Below are 21276 nucleotides of genomic sequence, written 5' to 3'. Positions count from 1 at the left end.
GGTCTCCTTAGTCCCAGCCCAGTCCCTTGTGCACTGCAATGTTTTACTCTGATCATAAAACACACATGACTAGTAAAACAATTGTAAAAAGAGCTAGGTCCATCTTGTCCTCTTGCGATCAGGTGGACGTTACTTGGGGTAGCACTCAGCCAAGTTTCCACTGGGTGGAAAATTTAATGCAGTTCTTCACTTTCACAAAGGCTTTATTTGTGAAGCATCCAGCAGTTCAAGACACTTCTAAAAAATCAATGTGCTATAAGAGTGGCGTTCATACTGATGCAGCCTTTCCCCTGCTCCCAACCAGACCCTGTCATCATCAGCAGATCTTGGCTCTGCAACAAGCTGATTGCTAAATTAAAAAAAATAAAAATCACCAATGCTGCTGTAAGTATTTTGTATGTGTGTCTCATATGCTTTAGATGACTTAGTTAGGCATGGATGCTCGCAGTGCCTGAGTCTCCCTTGTCTCTGCCCCCCAGTCAGCTCTGCAGTATGATTTATAAAGGTCAGTCTGCTCAGCTTCCTTAAAGGGTCTATTTAAAAAATATTAAATGATGATCCACCATATCTTTGTGGAGCTTTCCACTCAGACTGTTAGCTGGATGCCTCTACTCTGATTACAAACAGATTATTTCTCTTCCTCCATATGATCTCGTTTTTAGGGCTTGACCCTCATCTACTGCCAGTTAGTGTCACTCCATTGAAGTGTATTGAAATATACCAGTTTATACCAGCTGAAAATGTGGCCCATTTAAGGTTCTCATTTATTTACCAAGTGTCACTTACCCTCTGCTAACATAGTTTTAGTGCTTTCAAGAGACCTGGGAGAAGCTGTGTGTGAAGGTTCCGTTCCTCTGACATAATGAGAATGAACTAGACAAGATGGGTGAGGTATGAACTCAAATGAACTCCAACAGAAAAAGATGAAAGATAAAAACACCCTCTCACTCGTGGATGAACACTTTTCACAAAGCAATCACTCCTCATCTGTCCTCATCCTCAAAGGAGACCTGCACAACACCTTCAAAAGATGAGCTTTGGAACTCTGCTGGACACTAAAAACCATGGACTTAACAGAGACACTGGTTTCATGGCTTATTACAATAATTTATAATGCATCCTACTGCCTGCTAACCCTTCATTTGAAATGGTCTCCTACAGCATATATGAACCTCTGATGCTTAACAATCTGGTCCACCTTGTATTTAGCTTGGACACTCTGGTTACCTTCTCCAGATCCATCAAAGATTGAAAAGCTTGTCCTTTCCACCAAAAGAAGTGGGTCCAATAACAGATATTACCTCGCCTACCTTGTCTTTCTCATATCCCAGAACCAACATGGCTTCAACCAGAATTAGCGTTACAGTTGCACATGGATAGAATGGAGAGGGCATTTCGCTTGTTCTAAATTCCACAGAGCAAAAGGCAGTGGAGTTCTGTGGAGCTGAAACACAACTAGTAATAATACTTTGCAGCCAAATTTTCCAAACCCAGGTGCCTAAAGTTAGGTTCCTAAATCCATATGGAGGCTCCTAGAAAACACTTTTATTTACAAGCCTAACTATGGATTTAAGAGCTTAGCTTTAGGACCTAAGTTTGAAAATGCAGGCTTGTGGTTTTACATAGTGCCTTTCATCTGAGGATCTCAAAGCATTTTACAAACATTGCTTACGTCTCTCCACACTCTTCCTGTCAGATAGGTAAATAATTTATAACCACTAAAAGGGGGAGCCACCCAAAAGGTTACGTAACTTTTCTGAGAGGATCAGTGACAGAGCTAGGAATAGAATCCTGAAGCTCTGCTTTTGTCTTCTCACTTCCAACCACTGGGCCACCTGCCCTCCCAATAAAATCATGAGTTAGCGCTAAGTCAGGAATGTTTTATGATCGAGGCCTAAGCTGAATCATATTTTTTAATTAAACGACCCAGGAAAAACCTCTCCTTTTATAAGCTGTTTAGTTCCATTATGCTGACGATATATTATGACTTGTTGCTTGATACAGCCCCACCTAAATTTATCATAGTGCCCAAAGAAACACCTCCTTTGTAAATACGAAAGAGTTTTCTCATCTCCATTGTATGCATACAAGAAAAAAAAGCACCAGCACACTCTGGCTGCTTTGCGCTGCTCTGGACACAAAGCAACCATCAACTTGGTTTAACTGATCACTCAAGCGAGGCTAGGTTTCAGAGTAACAGCCATGTTAGTCTGTATTCGCAAAAAGAAAAGGAGGACTTGTGGCACCTTAGAGACTAACCAATTTATTTGAGCATAAGCTTTCGTGAGCTACAGCTCACTTCATTGGATGGCTGCTTTGCATCTCTGGAGAGGTGCAAAATAGCCTGAGAGGACAGGTGAATCTGGCCTAATAGTGCCAACAATTTCACACTGATTGACTTGGTGCTGCTCCAGTGAAGTTGATGAATATTTTCCCTTTGACAACAGTGGGAGCTGAAGGGGAGGGTTGGATTCTGAGCACTGGGAAAAAAATGACTTTATTAGACTTTATTTGATATATTTTAAATGTTATGTACAGTGTGATGATTTCAATCTACATTTTAAACATTTCTGTTCAAATTTAACAAGTCATTTGAGGACTGTTCACCTGAAACTTAAATGTGAACAATAACTAGCAAGGTATGCTTGCTTTGTGCAGACAGCAATTCAGAATTATTCTGGTGTTATTTATTACTTATATTAGAGTGGTGACCAGAGGCACAAATGAGATCAGAGCCTCGCTATGCCAGGCGCTGTCTATACGCATAGTAAGATACAGTCCCTGTCCGAAACAGTTTATAGCCTAAGTAGACAAGACAGGCAAAGGTTAAGAGAAAGGAAGCATGTCATAAATATAAAGGGAAAGGTAAGCCCCTTTAAAATCCCTCCTAGCCAGAGGAAAAATCCTCTCACCTGTAAAGGGTTAAGAAGCTAGGATAACCTCGCTGGCACCTGACCAAAATGACCAATGAGGAGACAAGATACTTTCAAAAGCTGGGGGGAGGGAAAAACAAAAAGTCTGTCTGTGTGATGCTTTTGCCGGGGACAGAACAGGAATGGAGTCTTAGAATTTAGTAAGTAATCTAGTTAGATATGTGTTAGATTATGATTTCTTTAAATGGCTGAGAAAATAGCTGTGCTGAATAGAATGAATATTCCTGTCTCTGTGTCTTTTTTGTAACTTAAGGTTTTGCCTAGAGGGATTCTCTATGTTTTGAATCTTATTACCCTGTAAGGTATTTACCATCCTGATTTTACTGAGGTGATTCTTTTTTACTTCTATTAAAAGTCTTCTTGTAAGAAAACTGAATGCTATTTCATTGTTCTAAAATCCAAGGGTTTGGGTCTGTGGTCACCTATGCAAATTGGTGAGCATTTTTACCAAACCTTCCCCAGGAAGTGGGGTGCAAGGGTTGGGAGGATTTTCGGGGGAAAGACGTTTCCAAACAACGCTTTCTCAGGAACCCAGATAAAGTTTGGTGGTGGCAGTTGAAGTCCAAGGGCAAAGGATAAAATAGTTTGTACCTTGGGGAAGTTTTAACCTAAGCTGTTAAAAGTAAGCTTAGGAAGTTTTCATGCAGGTCCCCACATCTGTACCCTAGAGTTCAGAGTGGGGAAGGAACCTTGACAAAGTGTTATCACCATTTTACAGGGGAGGACGTACAGAGAGATTAAGTGATTTGGTTTTGTTTTCTTAAAAATATCTAATTTGTTATTATTTTATTTATGTAATTGTATTGCAGTAGCACTGAGGAGCCTTAGTCATGGACTAGGACCCCATTGTGCTTGGTGCTGTCCAAACACAGAACAAAAAGACAGTCACTGCCCCAAACAGTTGACATTCAATGTATAAGACAAGTTAAGGCAGATACAAGCAGACAGGGAGAGCATGAGAAAAAAATGAAACAATCTTATAACTTACAGTTTATATGTCAGTGGCATCCTGTCTACTGGATGTTTATATAATGAAGATGCAAACAGGAGGGCTGTGTAATTGCACTTGTTTATTATTAGCTGATATTCCAGATGTCATTGCCACTCATTTAGGTTGCTCAGCTGGTGAAGAAGGTTAAAGCTGTACTGAGAGAACAGCCCCAGAGAAGCAGAAGAGAGATTATTATATCTTGATTATTGTGTAATGAATAAAGATGGTTAAACTGGTTTGCATAAAAACAAACATCTTTTTGAGATTCACCAAAGTCTGGTTTACTTAAAAAAACATATACCTATGCACTTCATATTGCCTGCTATACCTGGATATGCAAACACTGACGTTAGTAATAGAAGATGCTGTCCTGTCCCATTTCAGTGAAGTAAGAGCATAGATTCACAGAGTCCAAGGCCAGAAGGGACCATTGTGATCAGCTAGTCTGACCTCCTACATAACACAGGGCATAGAACTTCCCCCCAAATAATTCCTAGAGCAGATCTTTTAGAAAAACATCCAATCTTGGTTTTTAAAAGTGTGAGTAATGGAGAATCCAACACGACTCCTTGGTAAATTGTTCCAATGGATAATTACTCTCACTCTCAACAATGTATGTCGTATTTCCAGTCTGCAATAGCATACTAAAGGCCACATCAGATCCAGGTTCATCTAGTCTAATATCCTTCCTTCAGAAGTGAAGGGTGCTTCAGAGAGAGAGAAAGGTGTGACCCCAGCAAAAATTCATCTTAATGTGAGTTACTGTACAATGAGGTTGGCCGTGGGATTTCTTCCTCACCCCAGCTAGTGATCAGTGTACACCCCAAAGCCTAGGGACTGATGACGCTTATAATTTTTACATCTATCTCTCCCAACGTTCAGCCTTCTCTTTTTAATGTAAGTGGGCAGCTCACTCATGAGATAAATAAGTGAAATAGATGACTGGATGACTTAGGCACTGATTTTACAATGTGCTGCACATGGATGGATCCCAGTTAACTCAGTGGCACTCTACCTGTACACATCACATTGCAGGACATTAAATTGCAGAGATTGCTGTTTATGGTTTTCCCTGTGACTATAGGGCAGGGCCCCTTTTTCCTTTAACCTTTTCCATTTTTCTCATATTTTTCTTACAGTTGCTGTTTAAGCAATTGTATTTGGTTTAAACTTAATGTAGTGATCAGTGGATCAGGGAAGTGGCTGGTGAGGATAGAGTATCCTGGATTGGGGACACCCTAGTCCCTGTCCTAAATTACCATGATAAAAGTGGGGTTTAAGCCTCCCAGGAATCCTGGGCCCAGCCTTGTCAGGGTTACAAGGACTCTGATACATGGGAAATTGGAAGAGGAGTCCTCGAGGTCAGGCAGGCATCTGGGTAAAAGAAGTTAGGGTGAGGACTCAGATCCTTTTGCTATCCAATTCTACTGGGGTAGTGCAGAAGCCAGGGAAGTTCCCCACAATAGCGGGACCATTCCTGGCCTTACACCAGTAAACTCTTCCTCTTTAGCATCATTCTGTTGATTGGTTGGGAATGCTGTGGAAACAACTTTGAGGGAAGAGCAGGAGAAAATGGGGCCCTCTCTTTCAATGCCTTCTGAGTGATGCTTGAAGAAGCATCAACCAGATCCTCAGTCAGGGAATGGTGGGCATGTCATGGGTGTCATGATGATAGTGATGGAATACAAGGTGGGGAAAACCAAAGGATGTTTTTGTTATGTAAATAATTAGATGTGCGTGCACCACTGACTATATTCCAATACTTCATTGAAATTAATATTGCACATTGAGTTTTGATTTATCAAGTTTATATTGCAGAAAGACACAACACAGGCCAACATTTTAAAAAGGGACTAGTGATTTGGGATGCCTCCATTCTTGGATACCTAATTTAAGAATTTTTAGAGGCCTCTTACAAAAAGATATGGGAAGAAGAATAAATAACAAATGAGTGGAAAAATGGTTTTATAGTGAAGCTGCACTGGAGGAGCATTCAACTGCTGTCCATCCCAAATAAAGTACTTACTATGCATTATCCTGGGCAGAATAAAGAAAGCAGTAGATTCAAGGCTACAACACTGATGGGGAGGAGAAATCCTGCACAGATCAGACAGTAACCTTATGTATCACCATAGACCTATTAATCAAATGTCAGTCACCATTTTAGATGAATTTCATAGATTTCCAAAAATCATTTAATGCAGTGGATAGAAAGGTCTTGTGCAAGCTGCTATGCCACTGTGGGATCCCCCAGAAATTTGTTAACATCATCCATAGTTTCTATAAAAATATGACATGACAAGTAATACATAATAGCCAATTGACTAAGCCATTCGAGAAAGCTTCCAGCATCAGACAAAGATGTTTTCTGTCACCCACGATTTTCTTATTGGTAATGAGAGACACCACCGAGTGACCAACGGGTATACAGTGGACTCTCACACATACACTCAGAGGACCTTGACTTTGCAGACATCAATCTTCTGTCTCATACCCACAGAGACATTCAACCAAAACAAATGATTTTCAGATCTATGTGCAATTAGTAAGGTTGAAAATTAACACCAACAATATGAAAACCATGAAAATCAACACACAACAAGAAACACCCATAACACTTTCTGGGACTGACATAGAAGAGGTTTCACATGTCACATCTCTTGGCAGCATCGTAAGTGAAAAGGGTGGAATTGATGAAGATGTTAAAGCCAAAATAGCAAAAGCCAGACATACCTTTGTAACTTTGAAGCCAATCTGGCAAAATAGAAGCCTTGTTCACCAAACCAAACTTTGAATATTTAACACCATTGTAAAGTCTGTCTTACTGTATGGCAATGAAATTGGAGACTTATTAACACTTTACTATCTAAACTCAAAGTTTTCATAAATGGCTGCCTGAGACAAATTCTTAGTATTAGTTGTGCAGAAAAAAAATCACAGAGAGCTTTGGAGCAGGACAAAACAGAAACAAGTAGGACAGGAAATTATAGAATGAAAATGGAGATGGCTAGGACACTCATGCATGAAAGACACGAGCAACATGACAAGAAAGGCATTGCATTGGAATCCCCAGGGAGAGAGGCGAAGAAGTAGACCAAGGACAACATGGAAATGCACAGTCAAAGCAGAACTGAAAGCTATCAAAATGACATGGGAAGAAGCCAAGACTGCCATAAGAGATCATCAAAGATGGAAGGTGGTAGTGAAGGCCCTATGTTCTGTCTGTAATAAAAAGGCATAACCCAAGCCATGGTAAGACACCTTAAAGGGACCTCATTTTCAGAGGGCAGGTGCTCAGCCAGGGGCAGATTTACACCTTACGCACCCATAGGCACAGGATCTTCAGCGCTCCCCCTGCCTACAGCTGACCTTCATGTTGCACACAGTTTCAGAGAGGTAAGGCGCTCCTAGAATGCCGGCGCCCCTAGGCATGTGCCTACTGTGCCTAATTGGAAATCCGGCCCTGTGCTCAGCACTTCCTGAAATTCAGGCCCCCTTAAGGAGTCTCAAAGTGGGCATCCAAAACCACTAGTCACTTGTAAATCTTGGCTATAATAGCCTGGGCAATTTTTACTATCCTTTTGGCTCAGAAATGTTATTAGAAAACATTAGGTGGTGGGCTCTTTCTTTTCTTTTCTTTTCTTTTCTTTTCTTTTCTTTTCTTTTCTTTTCTTTTCTTTTCTTTTCTTTTTCTTCAGTAGCATTTGGTGAACAAAGATTTCAGTAGACTAAAGGAGAGTTAATGTTTACACGATCACAGAGTTCTTAGTCCTGGTGCAGTGTTTACCAATCTGACTAACCTGTCACTGCATTTTATACATGCAAGTAGATGAAACATAAATACAGATATGAAGTGGGGAGTATGTTCAGAATGTAACAGGCAATCACTGCAAGCAAAACATTCTCTAACAGGATGGAGCCCTCAGAAAGCCCACAGTCCCACAGGTATGTCTAAAAGCCTCAAGGTTTTCTTCCAAGGCTTGATTTTTATTCAGCTAGTTAAATCTTTCTTGAAGGAAAAGAAAACTATCAAACCCCTTAATGTTGTTTAATTGGCTATGTGCAATTAGTAAGGTTAAAAATTAATACCAAATAGTAGTAATTGCCATTGCTGTTTTATATGTTCATGTTCCCCAGTTCTTGGCACTTTATCCAGTCATTTACACCTGTGCAAAGTCAGTGTAAAATTTGTTGAGGTTGGGATGGTGAAGGCTTACACTTACATCAGATGTAAATGACTACATAAGGTGCAAGGAAGTGGAGATACAGGCTCTGTGTGTATAATCTGTCTCTCTGTGAATTTGTGTGTATGTGTCTATATAATGTACCAGAGCCTCAGATGGTGTAAATTGATATAGCTGCATTCAATGGAGTAACACCGCTCTATCCCAGTTGAGGATCTGGCCCATTTTATAATATAACTTGTAACATAATATATTAGAAATATTGCATTCCTGTAAAAGTTGCTGCCTTCCTACAGGACAGGAAGAATTTTAGAGAGCCAGGATTGTGAATACAGGGGTAAATCTTGTCTCTTTGTGGCATCAGAGGGCTATAGCTGCAATAAGATTGGTGAGGTCCACTGCATGGAGGGCCAGTGTGAAGGGCTTGGTGGTTAGGGATTACCTAGATCTACTGGCCTCATGTCTGTGCATTTGGGAAGGTGCTAATGTTATTCAGTGGCCTGGGCCCTAAGTCTCAGCCAAGACTGGATACTCTGGCTTGGCAGCAGGCAGGGGGAAGAATTCCTCCATCATATAGCACAGATAACTCTGAGGTCTTTTCAGTGTTGTCATATTTTTAGGCTTTAAATCATCTGTGATATAGTTTGACACCTGTTCAAAGCATGTAGATTAGCCAGAGTGTGTTTTTATGGTTGTCAAAGGAAGCAAATAATGATCCATTTAGCAAGGTTGCTTTGAATAAACCTGATAGTTCAACTGTCAAATCTGTCAGTTATTAAAATACGTAAATGTTTAGACAAATAGCACTGATGAAATCAGATGATCATAGTGGCTGACCTGTACGACATCATTCATGGTATTATATTGATTGATTAGATATTAAAGGTTCAAATGCAGTATATAGGGACATATCACTGTGTATCTAATAAAAATTAGTTCCAGTACTGCTGCATGCACATGGGCAGCAGTTAATTTTACACAATAAGCTGTCAAATAGGATCACGTATCCAAGGCATTAATCCAGCTACAAGAGGTGCAGGCAAACTTTGGGGATCGGAAGACCTCCATTTAGAAGTGGTCTTGGCACCTGCCCAAAATGATCTTCAGTGATTCCCTTTGATATGTATCTGGTTGAGTCATATGGGTTTGGTGTGTTGTGTTGTGAATAAACTAAATCTTTAATATGACAAATCCTTTGACCCTTCAAAATGCAAAAATGGTGTAGAATTAGGAGAGATGAAAATGAGCAAAGGAAGATGGCTACATCTGTGAGACTGTGCAATAGATTCCAGTGGAAAGTGGTGTGGGAATAATGGAAATCCCATTATTGAATCATAGTAGGACAAAACATTTTAAAATATACTGTATGGGTGAACAGGTAATGTCTCTTTCTAACCTCTATGATTCTATGAAAAAGAAGCATGAAATAAACTCTTCATTATATGCTCTGTTAAGATGCATCCTGGATTCCATTTGGCAGAATAGAATGGATGAATTTGATACAGTGAATTTCTTTCCTTGGACTTTCTCTAGCGGTATGAATGGAATACTAGTTTGTTGAAAATTGTTACTGAATTAACCAATAATGTTTACATTATATTTTCTAGCTGATTACTTTTTATATTCAAGTTCCTTTTTACATAGTAAGTAGGTTTTACTCTTAGAAATGATCCATTTAAATTAGGGAGATAATTTACTTTCCCTTCTAATTTCCCTCCTGTTGAGAGCACTATGTATTGGGAAATGATTAAGGAAACTAGGAGCCTTCGTTTAAAAAAATATTTTTTAGGAAATGTGTATAGATGCAAGAGAATTACATTCCCTTCATTTGCATTTGTTCAGCGCAGACAGAGATTAATGATTATTCCCCTAATAAAATGTTGTTTGATTTATTGGAAAATTCCATGGAAAGTTAAGCTTTTATTGAAAGAGTCAGAATTTAAAACAGCCAAAAAAAACCTATGCACAAAACCAGACTCACCTATTGAATTTCACATAAATGTGTGTGTCAAAAGTGATTTTTTTTTCTTTTTTACATTTTTTTAGGCAAATCTAGTGGAGGTCATTGGGACCATGGCAGTTAGGACAGGTTAATATATGAGCGTCACCAAAACTTTTGCTCATCTCGTGAACTACATTTTTTTTTGATGGTTCAAAAATGTTTTTTAAGGGCCACCTCACCAACAGCTACTTCTGATAAGAAAGGGCCTCAGGAGAGTAGCCAAACAGTCCTGCTTAATCCCTCAAAATTAAGCATAAGTAGGATGTAAGTAGTGCATATACCTAATGCTGACTATGCACAAGAGTGAATTCCACCCAAGCCAGCCAGCTGGTGGAAAGCACATGCAGAAAAGGACTTTAGGGAGGGAAGAAACAATCTTGTGCACTTGGTATTGGGTATTACATTCTGTGTAAATCCTGAATGAATTTGCAAAGACATAAAGAAAATCCATCTGTTTATATCAAGTTATGGCAAACATACAGGACTGCTATAGGATCTGTACTATGTATGGGCTTCACAGAGCTCACGCACAGCCTTGAGCTTCTCGAATTCTTTTGTTTTACACTCTCCAAAGGGTCAATTATAGTGGCAGTAATAGTGGAACATACAGTACAATGGGCTCATGAAGCCTCTGAGCCACTACTGGGTAGACCATACATCCTTACAGAGTCAAATTTCAGATTTCAGGAAAATAAACCTAAATTAACCCATTTGAATACGTTAGTGATTTATAAATACATCAAAATGTCTGTGTTCCCATCATGGTAAGATTATCTCAGTTGACGCTGGACACACATGTACCCCGTTGGCTGTTCAGTGCATGCTTGACTGCATCCTATTCACTGGTCATCCTACTTTATGACAACACATTATGTTAAATAATAAAGTGTGATCAAGATCAAGCTGTTCTCAAGGGTGGCCAAGATCTGCTTGGAGCAGAGTCTGAGGGTGTGGGGAAAGGTGGCTTTTCTGGGACCAGCCAGGTCAGCCCCTGGCACTACTAAGAGAAGTCTCAGGGCTGCCCTAATTTGTGCCCAACTGCCTGTGGGCCTCAAAGAGCTGTTCCAGCAGTCATGAACAGGGGGAGCACAGCAATACTCTAGCCATGCCCCCTACATGCTTCCTAAACGGGGGATTGACAAAGTGATGAGGTGATGGCAGAGTCTCTGTGCTGGCTGTAGGTCAGTGAGGGTCTTCTCTATGCCAGCGGATTTCCTCAGTGGCCAGAATCCCTGGGTGTGCAGACCTTTCGTTCCAGTAGAGCCAACAGCAAGAAGCTGCAGCAAGAAGCTACTGTCCTTGCATATTAATTTGTCTAAGGCATAAACTCATAAAGCAATTTGATGAGAAGGGGAAATTAAGTTTAACAAGTAGGTGATAGGAAAAACTCCAAATAATTTCAATTTTTAGAAAGGCTTACTCTCTTACCCTCCTCTTAACAAGATTGAAACAAATTTTTCCAGCTGTCTTCTAACATGAAATGCAAATTGTAATTATCGGGTTTCTGAGAGAATATCATACAGTGCCAGATGTAATCAGAAAGCATCTGTGAAAGGTAAGGCTTAAATGAAAAAGAAAAGGCATAATATATTGTTTTGGAAAGTTTGCAAGACAATGTGAAACTAGCATGGAAAAAGCTAATGGGGAAGCATTACAGTATATAGTTTGTGTGTACATTTCAAGGAAAGGGAGTAGTGAAACCTTCTAATCTGGAGGATTGGTTGATTTAGGGCTTTGGTAATGGCATCTGGAACCTCCCTTTTCTAGGTCACTGGCCCAAATCCAACCCAGGAGGGTAATGATCAGAAGATTTGACAAGGGAAGGAAACTGTTTCCGTGCTTGTTTCATTTAAATTAAGATGGTTAAAAACAGCATTTTTCTTCTGCATAGTACATTTTCAAAGTTGTATTAAGTCAATGTTCGGTTGTAAACCTTTGAAAGAACGACCATAACATTTTGTTTAGAGTTATGAACAACCTCCATTCCCCAGGTGTCCGTAACACTGAAGTTGTACTGTATATTATTGCCATTGTCCTTCCTTTCCCCCACCCCTTCTTTGTTTTGTTACTCTCACTTGTTTTATCTGGTCTTAAATGAGCTTGTAAGAACCATGTCTTCCTCAGTATTTGTACAGCACTTACCACAAAGGGTCAAAATCTTGAGCCCTTGGTGTACTACCACAATACAAATAATAAATAATATCATATGATAAAATCACCATCCTAGGGGTCACACAATGTCATGCTTGCTGATAAGCTCAGCAGAGGCCAAGGACTGGAACGGCATGGAGAATGAACTAATTACCTTTCCATCCCAGAAGGTGATCCCTCCAGGTTCCTTGTAGTTTCCCAGTACAGTGTACCTTATTTGCCACCAAAAGATCCTATGAGCTTGCTGCTTTGCTTTTCATTACTGCTTAGGTATTTTTTCATGGCATGTACTGTGTCCACAGGTATGATGAATTATAACAAGGCATGAGCATTAAATGCTTTAGTTGCCATTGTGAGAGAGTTATTTTCCTGGACAGGAGAAGACATTGGTACAGCTCTTGTGCCCTCGTCAGAAAGGTCTGACAATTTGCAATGCCATCCTAACAGTGGGCATGACTGTACGTGTGCCGACTGTGAGTGCACCAGTTCGGAAATGTGCTAGCAGCTCTGTCTACTCAGTCTGTGCTTAAGGGGATGTGCCACCCCTGGCTGAGCTCTGGAAAGGTGTGCATTAACTTTCTGAAAATGAGTGCCTGTGGTCGCCACCATCAAAAAGGCTTGTCAATGCTCTTTGATGAAGAGTACTAATATGTAAAGAGGAAGGTGCCTCCAGTGACTCCTCTATCTCCAGAGTGTCCATTCAGTGCCCTGGCTGGTTACAAGCTGAATAGATCAGCTGTAGAAGGAAAATACGTCCCTTAGTTTATGTTTAGTAATTAACAAGTCCCTGAAGTGTCAGATAGTCTCATTTTGCAACCTCTTTTCTGTCTTTGCCTCTTTTCCATGTTGGTCACCTCTCCCCAGAGCAAACAGATTATTTAAAAGAACAAACATGGCGCCATTTTTTTGTTCTGGTGTTCTTTCACCAGAATAGGAGAGATTGTTGGGAAATTGGAGATTTTGCAAGGATATTGGTGACAATCATATAAGGACCCCTAGAATTTTAAGCTGTTCTTATCTGAACAGATTGTGGTCTTTTTTTAGTTTTCTTTTAAAAAATCTTCTTAAGAGGTGGCAAACACACCCACATGCCCTGTGTTGGTGGCAACAGATGGGAGTGAATAACTGATGGGACAAACCATAATGTTATGAAACTTTGTGTAAGAGGAGACAAACTTCTGAGTGGTCACACGGAACAAGTCAATAACATTTTTTCTTATATACAGTTTATAAATCTGATCTCCTCCCCCCTGATTCTGCTTTTGCCACATCTACCTTTCTTGGGATCTGAGAAAACCTGTAAAAAGATTAAAGGTCATGACTAGGGCCCTATCCAATTAATGGTCCATTTTGGTCAATTTCATGGTCATAAGATTTTAAAAATCACACATTTCATGATTTCAGCTATTTAAATCTGAAATTTCACAGTGTTGTAATTGTAGATGTCCTGACCCAAAAAGGAGTTGTGTGTGTGTGGGGGGTGGGGTCTCAAGGTTATTGTTGGGGGTGGGCAGGGTTGCGGTATTGCTACTCTTACTTCTGTACTGCTCCTGACTGCGGTGCTGCCTTCAGAGCTGGGCGGCCGGAGAGCGGCGGCTGCTGGCCGGGAGCCCAGCTCTGAAGGCAGAGCCGCCGCCAGCAGCAGCGCAGAAGGAAGGACGGCCTGGTGTGGTATTGCCACCCTTCCTTCTGCGCTGCTGCCTGCAGAGCTGGGCCCTCAATCAGCAGCCGCCGCTCTCTGGCCGCCCAGCTCTGAAGGCAGCAGTGCAGAAATAAGGGTGGCACGGCATGGTATTGCAACCCTCACTTCTGTGCTGCTGCTGGCAGGGTGCCACTTTCAGAGCAGGGCACCCGGCCAACAGCCTCCAGTCACCACTCTGTGGCCACCCAGCTCTGAAGGCAGTGCAGAAGTAAGGGTGGCAGTACCATGGCCCCCCCTAAAATAACCTTGCAACCCCCCTGCAACTTCCTTTTGTGTCAGAACCCCCAATTTGAGAAACGCTGGTCTCCCCCGTGAAATCTGTATATTATAGGGTTAAAGCACACAAAAGACCAGATTTCAAGGTCTGTGATGCGTTTTTCATGGCTGTGAATTTGGTAGGGCCTTAGTCATGAGCATAAACTGAATTACAGAAACTTTTAATTGCTCTAGATGTCTGCACCTGGCATATCTAAATCCAGTGGTCTTGCCCAAACAACTAACTCCTGAATCGTTAAAACGGCTGGTACCAAATTAGGCTATTATAATCTACTCAGGAGTAATTGATACAGTTTTGGAATGACTTTACTCCGATACATCATCATCTCTGCCAGTCTTTGAAGTGTACCTTTTTCTTGCTGTGTTCCATTTAAAAAAAAAAAGCATTAGCTATTTTGGCTCAGGACTGATGATGTTCACATAGTATAAGGCTGACACAGGTGATTTCCCTAAACCTAATTTGAATTCCTTTCCCCCAGACATGCTCTAACACTTGCAATCTGCTTTGTGCCATTCTTTCCCCATATTAGTAAGTTATATAGAGCTACTTTAACACCCTCTGAGTTAATGAATATCTGAGAGATATTTTGATTTTATATATGAAGAAGGTGGGTAAATGATTTTTTTTCTGTATGAAAAATGTAGATGAAAATGAAAGAAAATGAAAAATGTCAGTGTTCTTGCCTTTTCAGTTTGATCAGATGCTTGCAAATGTACATTGCTTGCTTCCTCAGTTCTGTATCTCAGTTGCTTGTGGAAGATTTAAAATCAAGGGGTGAAATCCTGGTCCACTGAAGTCAAATCTGAACTTCAGTGGAGCCAGAAGTTCATCACACATCTTTATCATTGTTCTTTCTGTTATGTCTCCTTCAGTTCTATCATTAATTGGTCTGAGAACCATACAAAAAAATGGCAAAGGGCTGCTTTGTGTCTTAGCTGAGTTTTATAGTGGCTGTCTGGTTTGTTCATCTTCTGATTTCTCCTGGCACTATACTTTTGCTGATACTGTTCAAATTTTAGCATTTAATTAGTTTTCACTAGGTCCACGTAGAAGGAACCATACATCTGTAGTGGATTATCTCTGTAAGATGCAGTACTGCTGAGATTCCTGCTGTGTCTGGTTATTGGACTGAATCCACTAGCTCAGATAAATACATTTCAGCCTGATCAGGCAGCCTTTCCACTTTTCAGTAACATTGCCCCCATAATTAGGTGCACTTGGAGGCTCCCGGAAATTCATTTTCGCTTGTTTAAGCAACTATCACTTCCACTTACCTCTTAGATGTCTGTGTCTTTTCCCTAGCTGCTTCAGACTGTACATTTTATGAAAATTTTTTTTGTTCCTATAGCAATTTGCATACTTGCCTACACTTACCAGGGGATCGACACATGGCGATTGATGCATCGGTGGTCGATTTAGCGGGTCTAGATCAATACCCCTGGCCCCTGACCACCCCCCGAACTTCCCTGCCCTCTATCCAACCCCCCCCCTGCTCCCTGCCCCCTTACTGTGCTGCCTGGAGCACTGGTGGCTAGCAGCGTGGCTGCACCAGGACAGGCAGCCGCGCCGCACAGAGCACCGGGTCAGGCCGGGATCTGCAGCTGTGCTGCCCCAGGAGCTTGCAGCACCCCCGCCCAGAGCATTGCTCCGGCGGTGCAGTGAGCTGAGGCTCCGGGGGAGGGGGAACAGCAGAGGAGGGGCCGAAGGCAGCATCCTGGGCCAGGAGCTCAGGGGCCGGGCAGGACGGTCCTGCGGGCTGGAGTTTGCCCACCTCTGCATTATTAGCAACAAGCAGTACATAAGAGCCTCCTCCTGGATCCATCTATTTATCCATCTCTCTCTCCTTTCCTCCCTCCCATTGAGAGGAGTTTTATTACTCATTCCATATATTATAATAGAATGCATCAGTCTATGCCAAGTGTCAGGTATTTTCAAATTACCTCTCTAACTAATCCTGAAAGGTCTTTGCTCCCTCCAACACCCGTGCACCCCATTTCAGATCAACTAGGTTGAACGCTGGGCTATATTCAGAGTATATGCAGTATATTTTTTTCAGGAACAAAGTATAAAGATTTCTTGCAAAGTGCAGCTTGGGATCAATCTGTTTGGCCAGCTGTTTCTAGCTTCCACCTTGGTTATGGTTTTGAAGAAAGGAATTTTTGTTTCAATTGGAAAACCACTGAACAGATTCCTCATCCCACCACCCTTCTCTCTACAGTGCATGTACTCCTGGGACACAATATTTAGCACACACTAAGGAGGAAAATGTTTGCAGGTACCACTTGCTAAAATTGTCACTGATATACCTCCCCAGCCCTAATCTCGCTTCTTGAAACAGAGATCACGCTCACACGCTGAGCTAGGTATAATTTCCAGCAATTCCACTCGGCCGTATATTCTAAAGAAATTAACTAGTTTTTATGTAAAAGACATCAGTGTGTGATCGGCATATTCACAGATTCTGAGGCCACAAGAGACCACTATGATCATCTGGTCTGACATGTGTTTCCTAGAAAAAATGGATAGGTCAGTTCCTCACGGTGGCTGGTTTGTTTTCTTGGCCTCTCAACTGCATTGGGAAATAGCTTTCCTCTGAGCTGGTCAACACAGACGAAACTTTTGGAAACTGTGAAACCCTATCTGATTGCTCGGTCTGCACCAAGATGCTCCATTGTCTTCCAGCTGGCTGTGTCCCAGTCTGGCTGCTCACCCCTTCTGGGTTGGTGAAATGTCAGTGAACATGTGTGCCTCCATACTCACACTTTTAGCCTTTACACACCCCTGAGCTTTCCGTTCAGGATCCATTTAAGGCGCTCAGTTTCTCTGTAGGTTACTAGCAAAGGATGCATCTGGGTGACTCTCTGTAGTGTGACTGGTGGTGCAGTTATTGTTAATGTTAGAGCAGTGTCTTCATTGTTTTCATTCTGAAGGAGTTCAAGGGTCACAAGTCAGGAGGTGAAGGCTTTGGCAGCGATCCAACATTTGGACCACGAGTCCACTCATCCTTACTCCATCCGTTCACAGTTTGGCACCAGTGATGTTACACCGCAGTGTGTTCCAAAGATGCTGCAGCTGTCTCATCAGCTGGTGGACACAAACTTTCCTTGGAAACTGCTTTTTGGTGCAAATGGGTTTTTTTTGCAAAAAGCATCTGGTCAAACCTTGCATGATGATGCATAATGGGGAGGTTGCTACAGTTGTCCATATTAGAATTTAAAAAATCTTTTTCCTTTAAAAAAAATCTAGTAAAGTACATAAAAACGACGTTAAAAGAATATTATTTGGGTTGCCAAGTCAAGCACTTAAAAGCTAGGACACACCAGACATACAGTTGCCCATGCAACATTAATTTGGCACCCTTGTGCATGCACATTATAATATTTAACAACTTAATCGCATAGTTTCTTTTCCACAGGACATTTGCCTCATTTATTGCACAAGTTTGACGCCCAAGGGGGGGGTGAATGAAAATTGTACAGACATCTGTAAATCTGGCACTTCTTAATTTTCAAGTGCTTGACTTTGCAACCTAAATAACATTTTTTAAAATATATTTTTGTATGTAATTATCTGTATACTTCTGCAATTCAGATAGCAGAGGATGGGAGAAAATGGGCCATCCTTAACCACTGCCCTTGGAACAGAAGTATAGCAAAGGTATCAAGTTAGTAACATGGGAGTGATTATGCAGATGAGCTGACATCATGTATATGGGCATGTTATAAATTCCTAGATATATAGTATGGGAGCACTATGTAAATGCCCATCGTAAGGCTTGGAGCATGCCCACTGTGAATGAGATTTTTCCAGAAGCCTGTGCAGACTTAGACTGAGCAGAGTGCTTCTACAGTTAATAAAATGTTCTGGACCTGACAAGACTGATTTCTGAGTATTTATTATATGTTATAAGGACACCAATGCTGCACTGGGACAGAGAAGTCTTGGAGTCAGCATCTAGCTATGATAAAACAGTATCACGCAGGGTCCCGAGTCAGCATTTAAAAAATAAGCTCAGGAAGAGATAGGATTTTGAAGCAGGCCACCATAAACTCACAGAGCCATGCAAAAATCTGTCTATACTCCTTTGACACCTATTTTATCTGTAGGGCAGATGTTCAGAAAATTGTGCATGCAATTATGAATGCAAATATGCACATGCATTTGCACTCTGATTTTGTACATGTGCTCACTGCAACTGCATAAACAATTGCTACAGTTGTGTCCACAAATTAGGTTTGCAAAGTTCGTACATTTTTGCATTTGCGGTCACATGTACACTTTTCTGAAATTCTGGCCCATGTGGTACACACCACTCCCCTAGATAGACGGCTTTGATGAGAAGAGGACTAAATGAGACATTTGACAAAGAACTAGTGATAGATGCTTTGTCCCAGGAAAATCAGTGTCTGACTGCAGTAGAAAAGTGGTTAGAGGTTGTCAGTGCAGCTCAGGATGAAAACATCTCCAAAGTTTGTAATGTTTGGACCTATTTTTCATGGCTCACTATAGAGATTAGCCCTAGCAAGCTGAAACACGAGACTGGACAACACCAGGATTACTTAGATTGTAAGCTTTTGGGGGGCACTGGGAGGAGGGGGGGTTGCCTGTGTGCCCCAGGCCAGCGGTACTGCAATGGTGATACTCCAGGGCATAACACCTAATGGCAAGAGTTCAAGGGTCGATTTCACTGGCAGTTTCAGTTTGGGATAACATCACCCAATCACAAGAGCTAAAAGGCTGCTTTGCCTAGTGGCAATAGCTCAGGGTAGCGTCGCCCACTGGCAAGAGTCCAATGGCCACTTTGCCTAGCAGCTGTTGTTCCAGGGTAGTGTCGCCCACTGGTGAGATGGGGGAACCCACGCCCACCCTACTCCACTGGGTTCCAACCCATGGCCCTTCAAAACAGTGGCCCTTGGACAGGGTTCAGGGCTTGGTACCCTTAAGCACATGTAACGCCGACAGACCCAGTGGTTGTTGGCTGGGATCAAACCTGGGATCTCTGGAGCTTAATGCATGAACCAAAAGACACATCTTTTAGCCAAGGTTGTAGCAGGCTCATCAATTTCTAGCTCTTGTAGCTGTCACTAGAGGGGAACAGAGTGCCACACCAAGTAGGCATGGTTTACACAAGCTCCCTGGGTCACTTTCTACCCTTGTTCCAGACCCTCCAATGTCATCCTGGGTTGGACTTAGGGTGCCCTCTGATCCGTCTCTGGAGTCTCTTCCACTGGCAACAGCAAGTCATCGCCCTCAGCTCCTACAGTCAATGGATTTCTAGCTGCTCAGCAATGGGGCTTAGTCCTTATTTATTTATTTGGCATATGCAGGGATTGGCCCTGGCAACGCTGAGTCCTGGAAGCTTCCCAGCAGGAGGCTGCTGCACCCAACTGGTCTCCTCCTTGGTCAGCCCAGACTGAGCTGTCACTTCCTTGTAATTGCTCCCTCCACTGGTAGCATGCCCAGCAGAGGTGAGGGGATGTGGCCTCTTGGGCCCAGAGCAGTCCTTTAATCCTCACCCAATCAGTGTGGGGCTGGTACACCCTGTTAAAGGCAAGGACTGTCTTTGTTCTGTGTTTGTACAGCATCAAGTACAATGGTTCCAGGCTGGAGCTCCTAGGAGCTACTGCAATACAAATAATTAATAATAATAAATGGGACAGGGTATTGGGGAGTCATGTAACCAAAAATGGGTGGATGGATGGTTTATGTTTCCCCTCACCCTTGTTGAATCTTGCTAGGGGAGAAAATGCTGTAATATTCTTTCAGCAGAAAGCATTTTCTATTACATTTGAGGAGCTTTCGGCTTTCTTTTCCATGTTTAAAAACAGTTCAACACACATTTTAAATGGCTGTGGGGCCATGAAAAAGGAAACACAAAAGAAAAAGGGGAAACAGAACAAAACTCTGAAAGCCCAACCCGGGTCTGTTCCAGAGCTGTGAGAATGGGGTTTAGCACTTTTGCTTTAACTGTTTCCCCCTGGGGACCTGAACCTGCTCTTCCTGAGGTCAGTGAGAGTTTTGCCATTGACTTCATCAGAAGCAGAATTGAGCCCTGGGTCCCCTCCATGCAGATTGCCTTTTCTGTCTTGCATTTCATAATGTCACCAAAGGCCATTGTAGCAAGAGATGTGGCAGCAGGGCAGCAGACAAGATGGTGGTTAAAGTATGCCTAAACAAACATTGTATTTTTATTTCAATTCACTGAAAAGCTGCTTTTGACTTGGAACCTATAAACTTAATCTGCTGAGAAGCTTTCAAACTAGCAAATACATCTTTGGTCTCATCATGCTCAGTAATTACGTTGTGTGGGAAGTCAACAGAAATAGACGTTTAGCTTGGCTTTCCTTTCTTGACCTCTTGACCTCCTTGGTTGCCTTTGTTTGAAATAAAGTTACCAGTATGTTCTATAAGAAGTAAATAAATCAATATATTGCTCTGTATGTTCGTAAGTTCAAAAATAGAATAAAGCACAAAAACACGATAGAAAAAGTTTCCTTGTTTGCTTTTATTACTTTTGTAGCAGGGGAAATGGAATATAAACAATCTTACTTGGATATTAACATTCCTTTTGGACAGCTGCTTAAATGAAATTGGACGTCTGTGTAGAACAAAACTTGAAGCTATCATTGCTATGATTTTTTTTAACTTCTTTTTCAGAAAGGGGCTGTTTGCTGGCATAAAGCTGAAGAAGAAGAAAAAAGGCGAGAAGGGGTTAACTATTGAAAACAGAGGTGCAGTGGGTAAGGCCTAGTAAATCAATATTACACCTGGTTAGAAAAGAGAACAAGGGTGAGATTATTTTATCCCTAACTTCCCCTGTAAAATCATGTGAATCGAGCCTTACAACTATTGGTTTAAGAAATGATAAAATGGACAGTAAATTCCTTATCAATCCTAACTAAATATAAACACAGCCTACTCCTACAGGATTAGCTGTTTGGTCAAAGGCACTCAGAGATCATATGAGTGCAGATTATAGCATCTGAAATTAGTCTAATGTTATAGAAGTAAATGGTCAAAACCATTTTTCCTTTAG

The 21276-nt window shown here is 41.6% G+C and overlaps 1 protein-coding gene across 1 annotated transcript in view; it reads left to right on the top strand.

The window, feature by feature from the left end:
• FER1L6 (fer-1 like family member 6) overlaps window positions 1–21276 on the top strand; it is a 148439-nt gene that overhangs the window by 16457 nt on the left and 110706 nt on the right. The window contains exon 2 of the mRNA XM_073329149.2: window positions 20898–20980. Coding sequence (XP_073185250.1) covers window positions 20898–20980 — 83 coding nt within the window. The remainder of the gene's footprint in view (window positions 1–20897; window positions 20981–21276) is intronic.

Source organism: Lepidochelys kempii, chromosome 2 (assembly GCF_965140285.1).
Source record: "Lepidochelys kempii isolate rLepKem1 chromosome 2, rLepKem1.hap1, whole genome shotgun sequence".
NCBI lineage: Eukaryota > Metazoa > Chordata > Testudines > Cheloniidae > Lepidochelys > Lepidochelys kempii.
The sequence above is the reverse complement of the archived record's forward strand: the minus strand, read 5'-3'. Positions and strand labels throughout refer to the sequence as shown.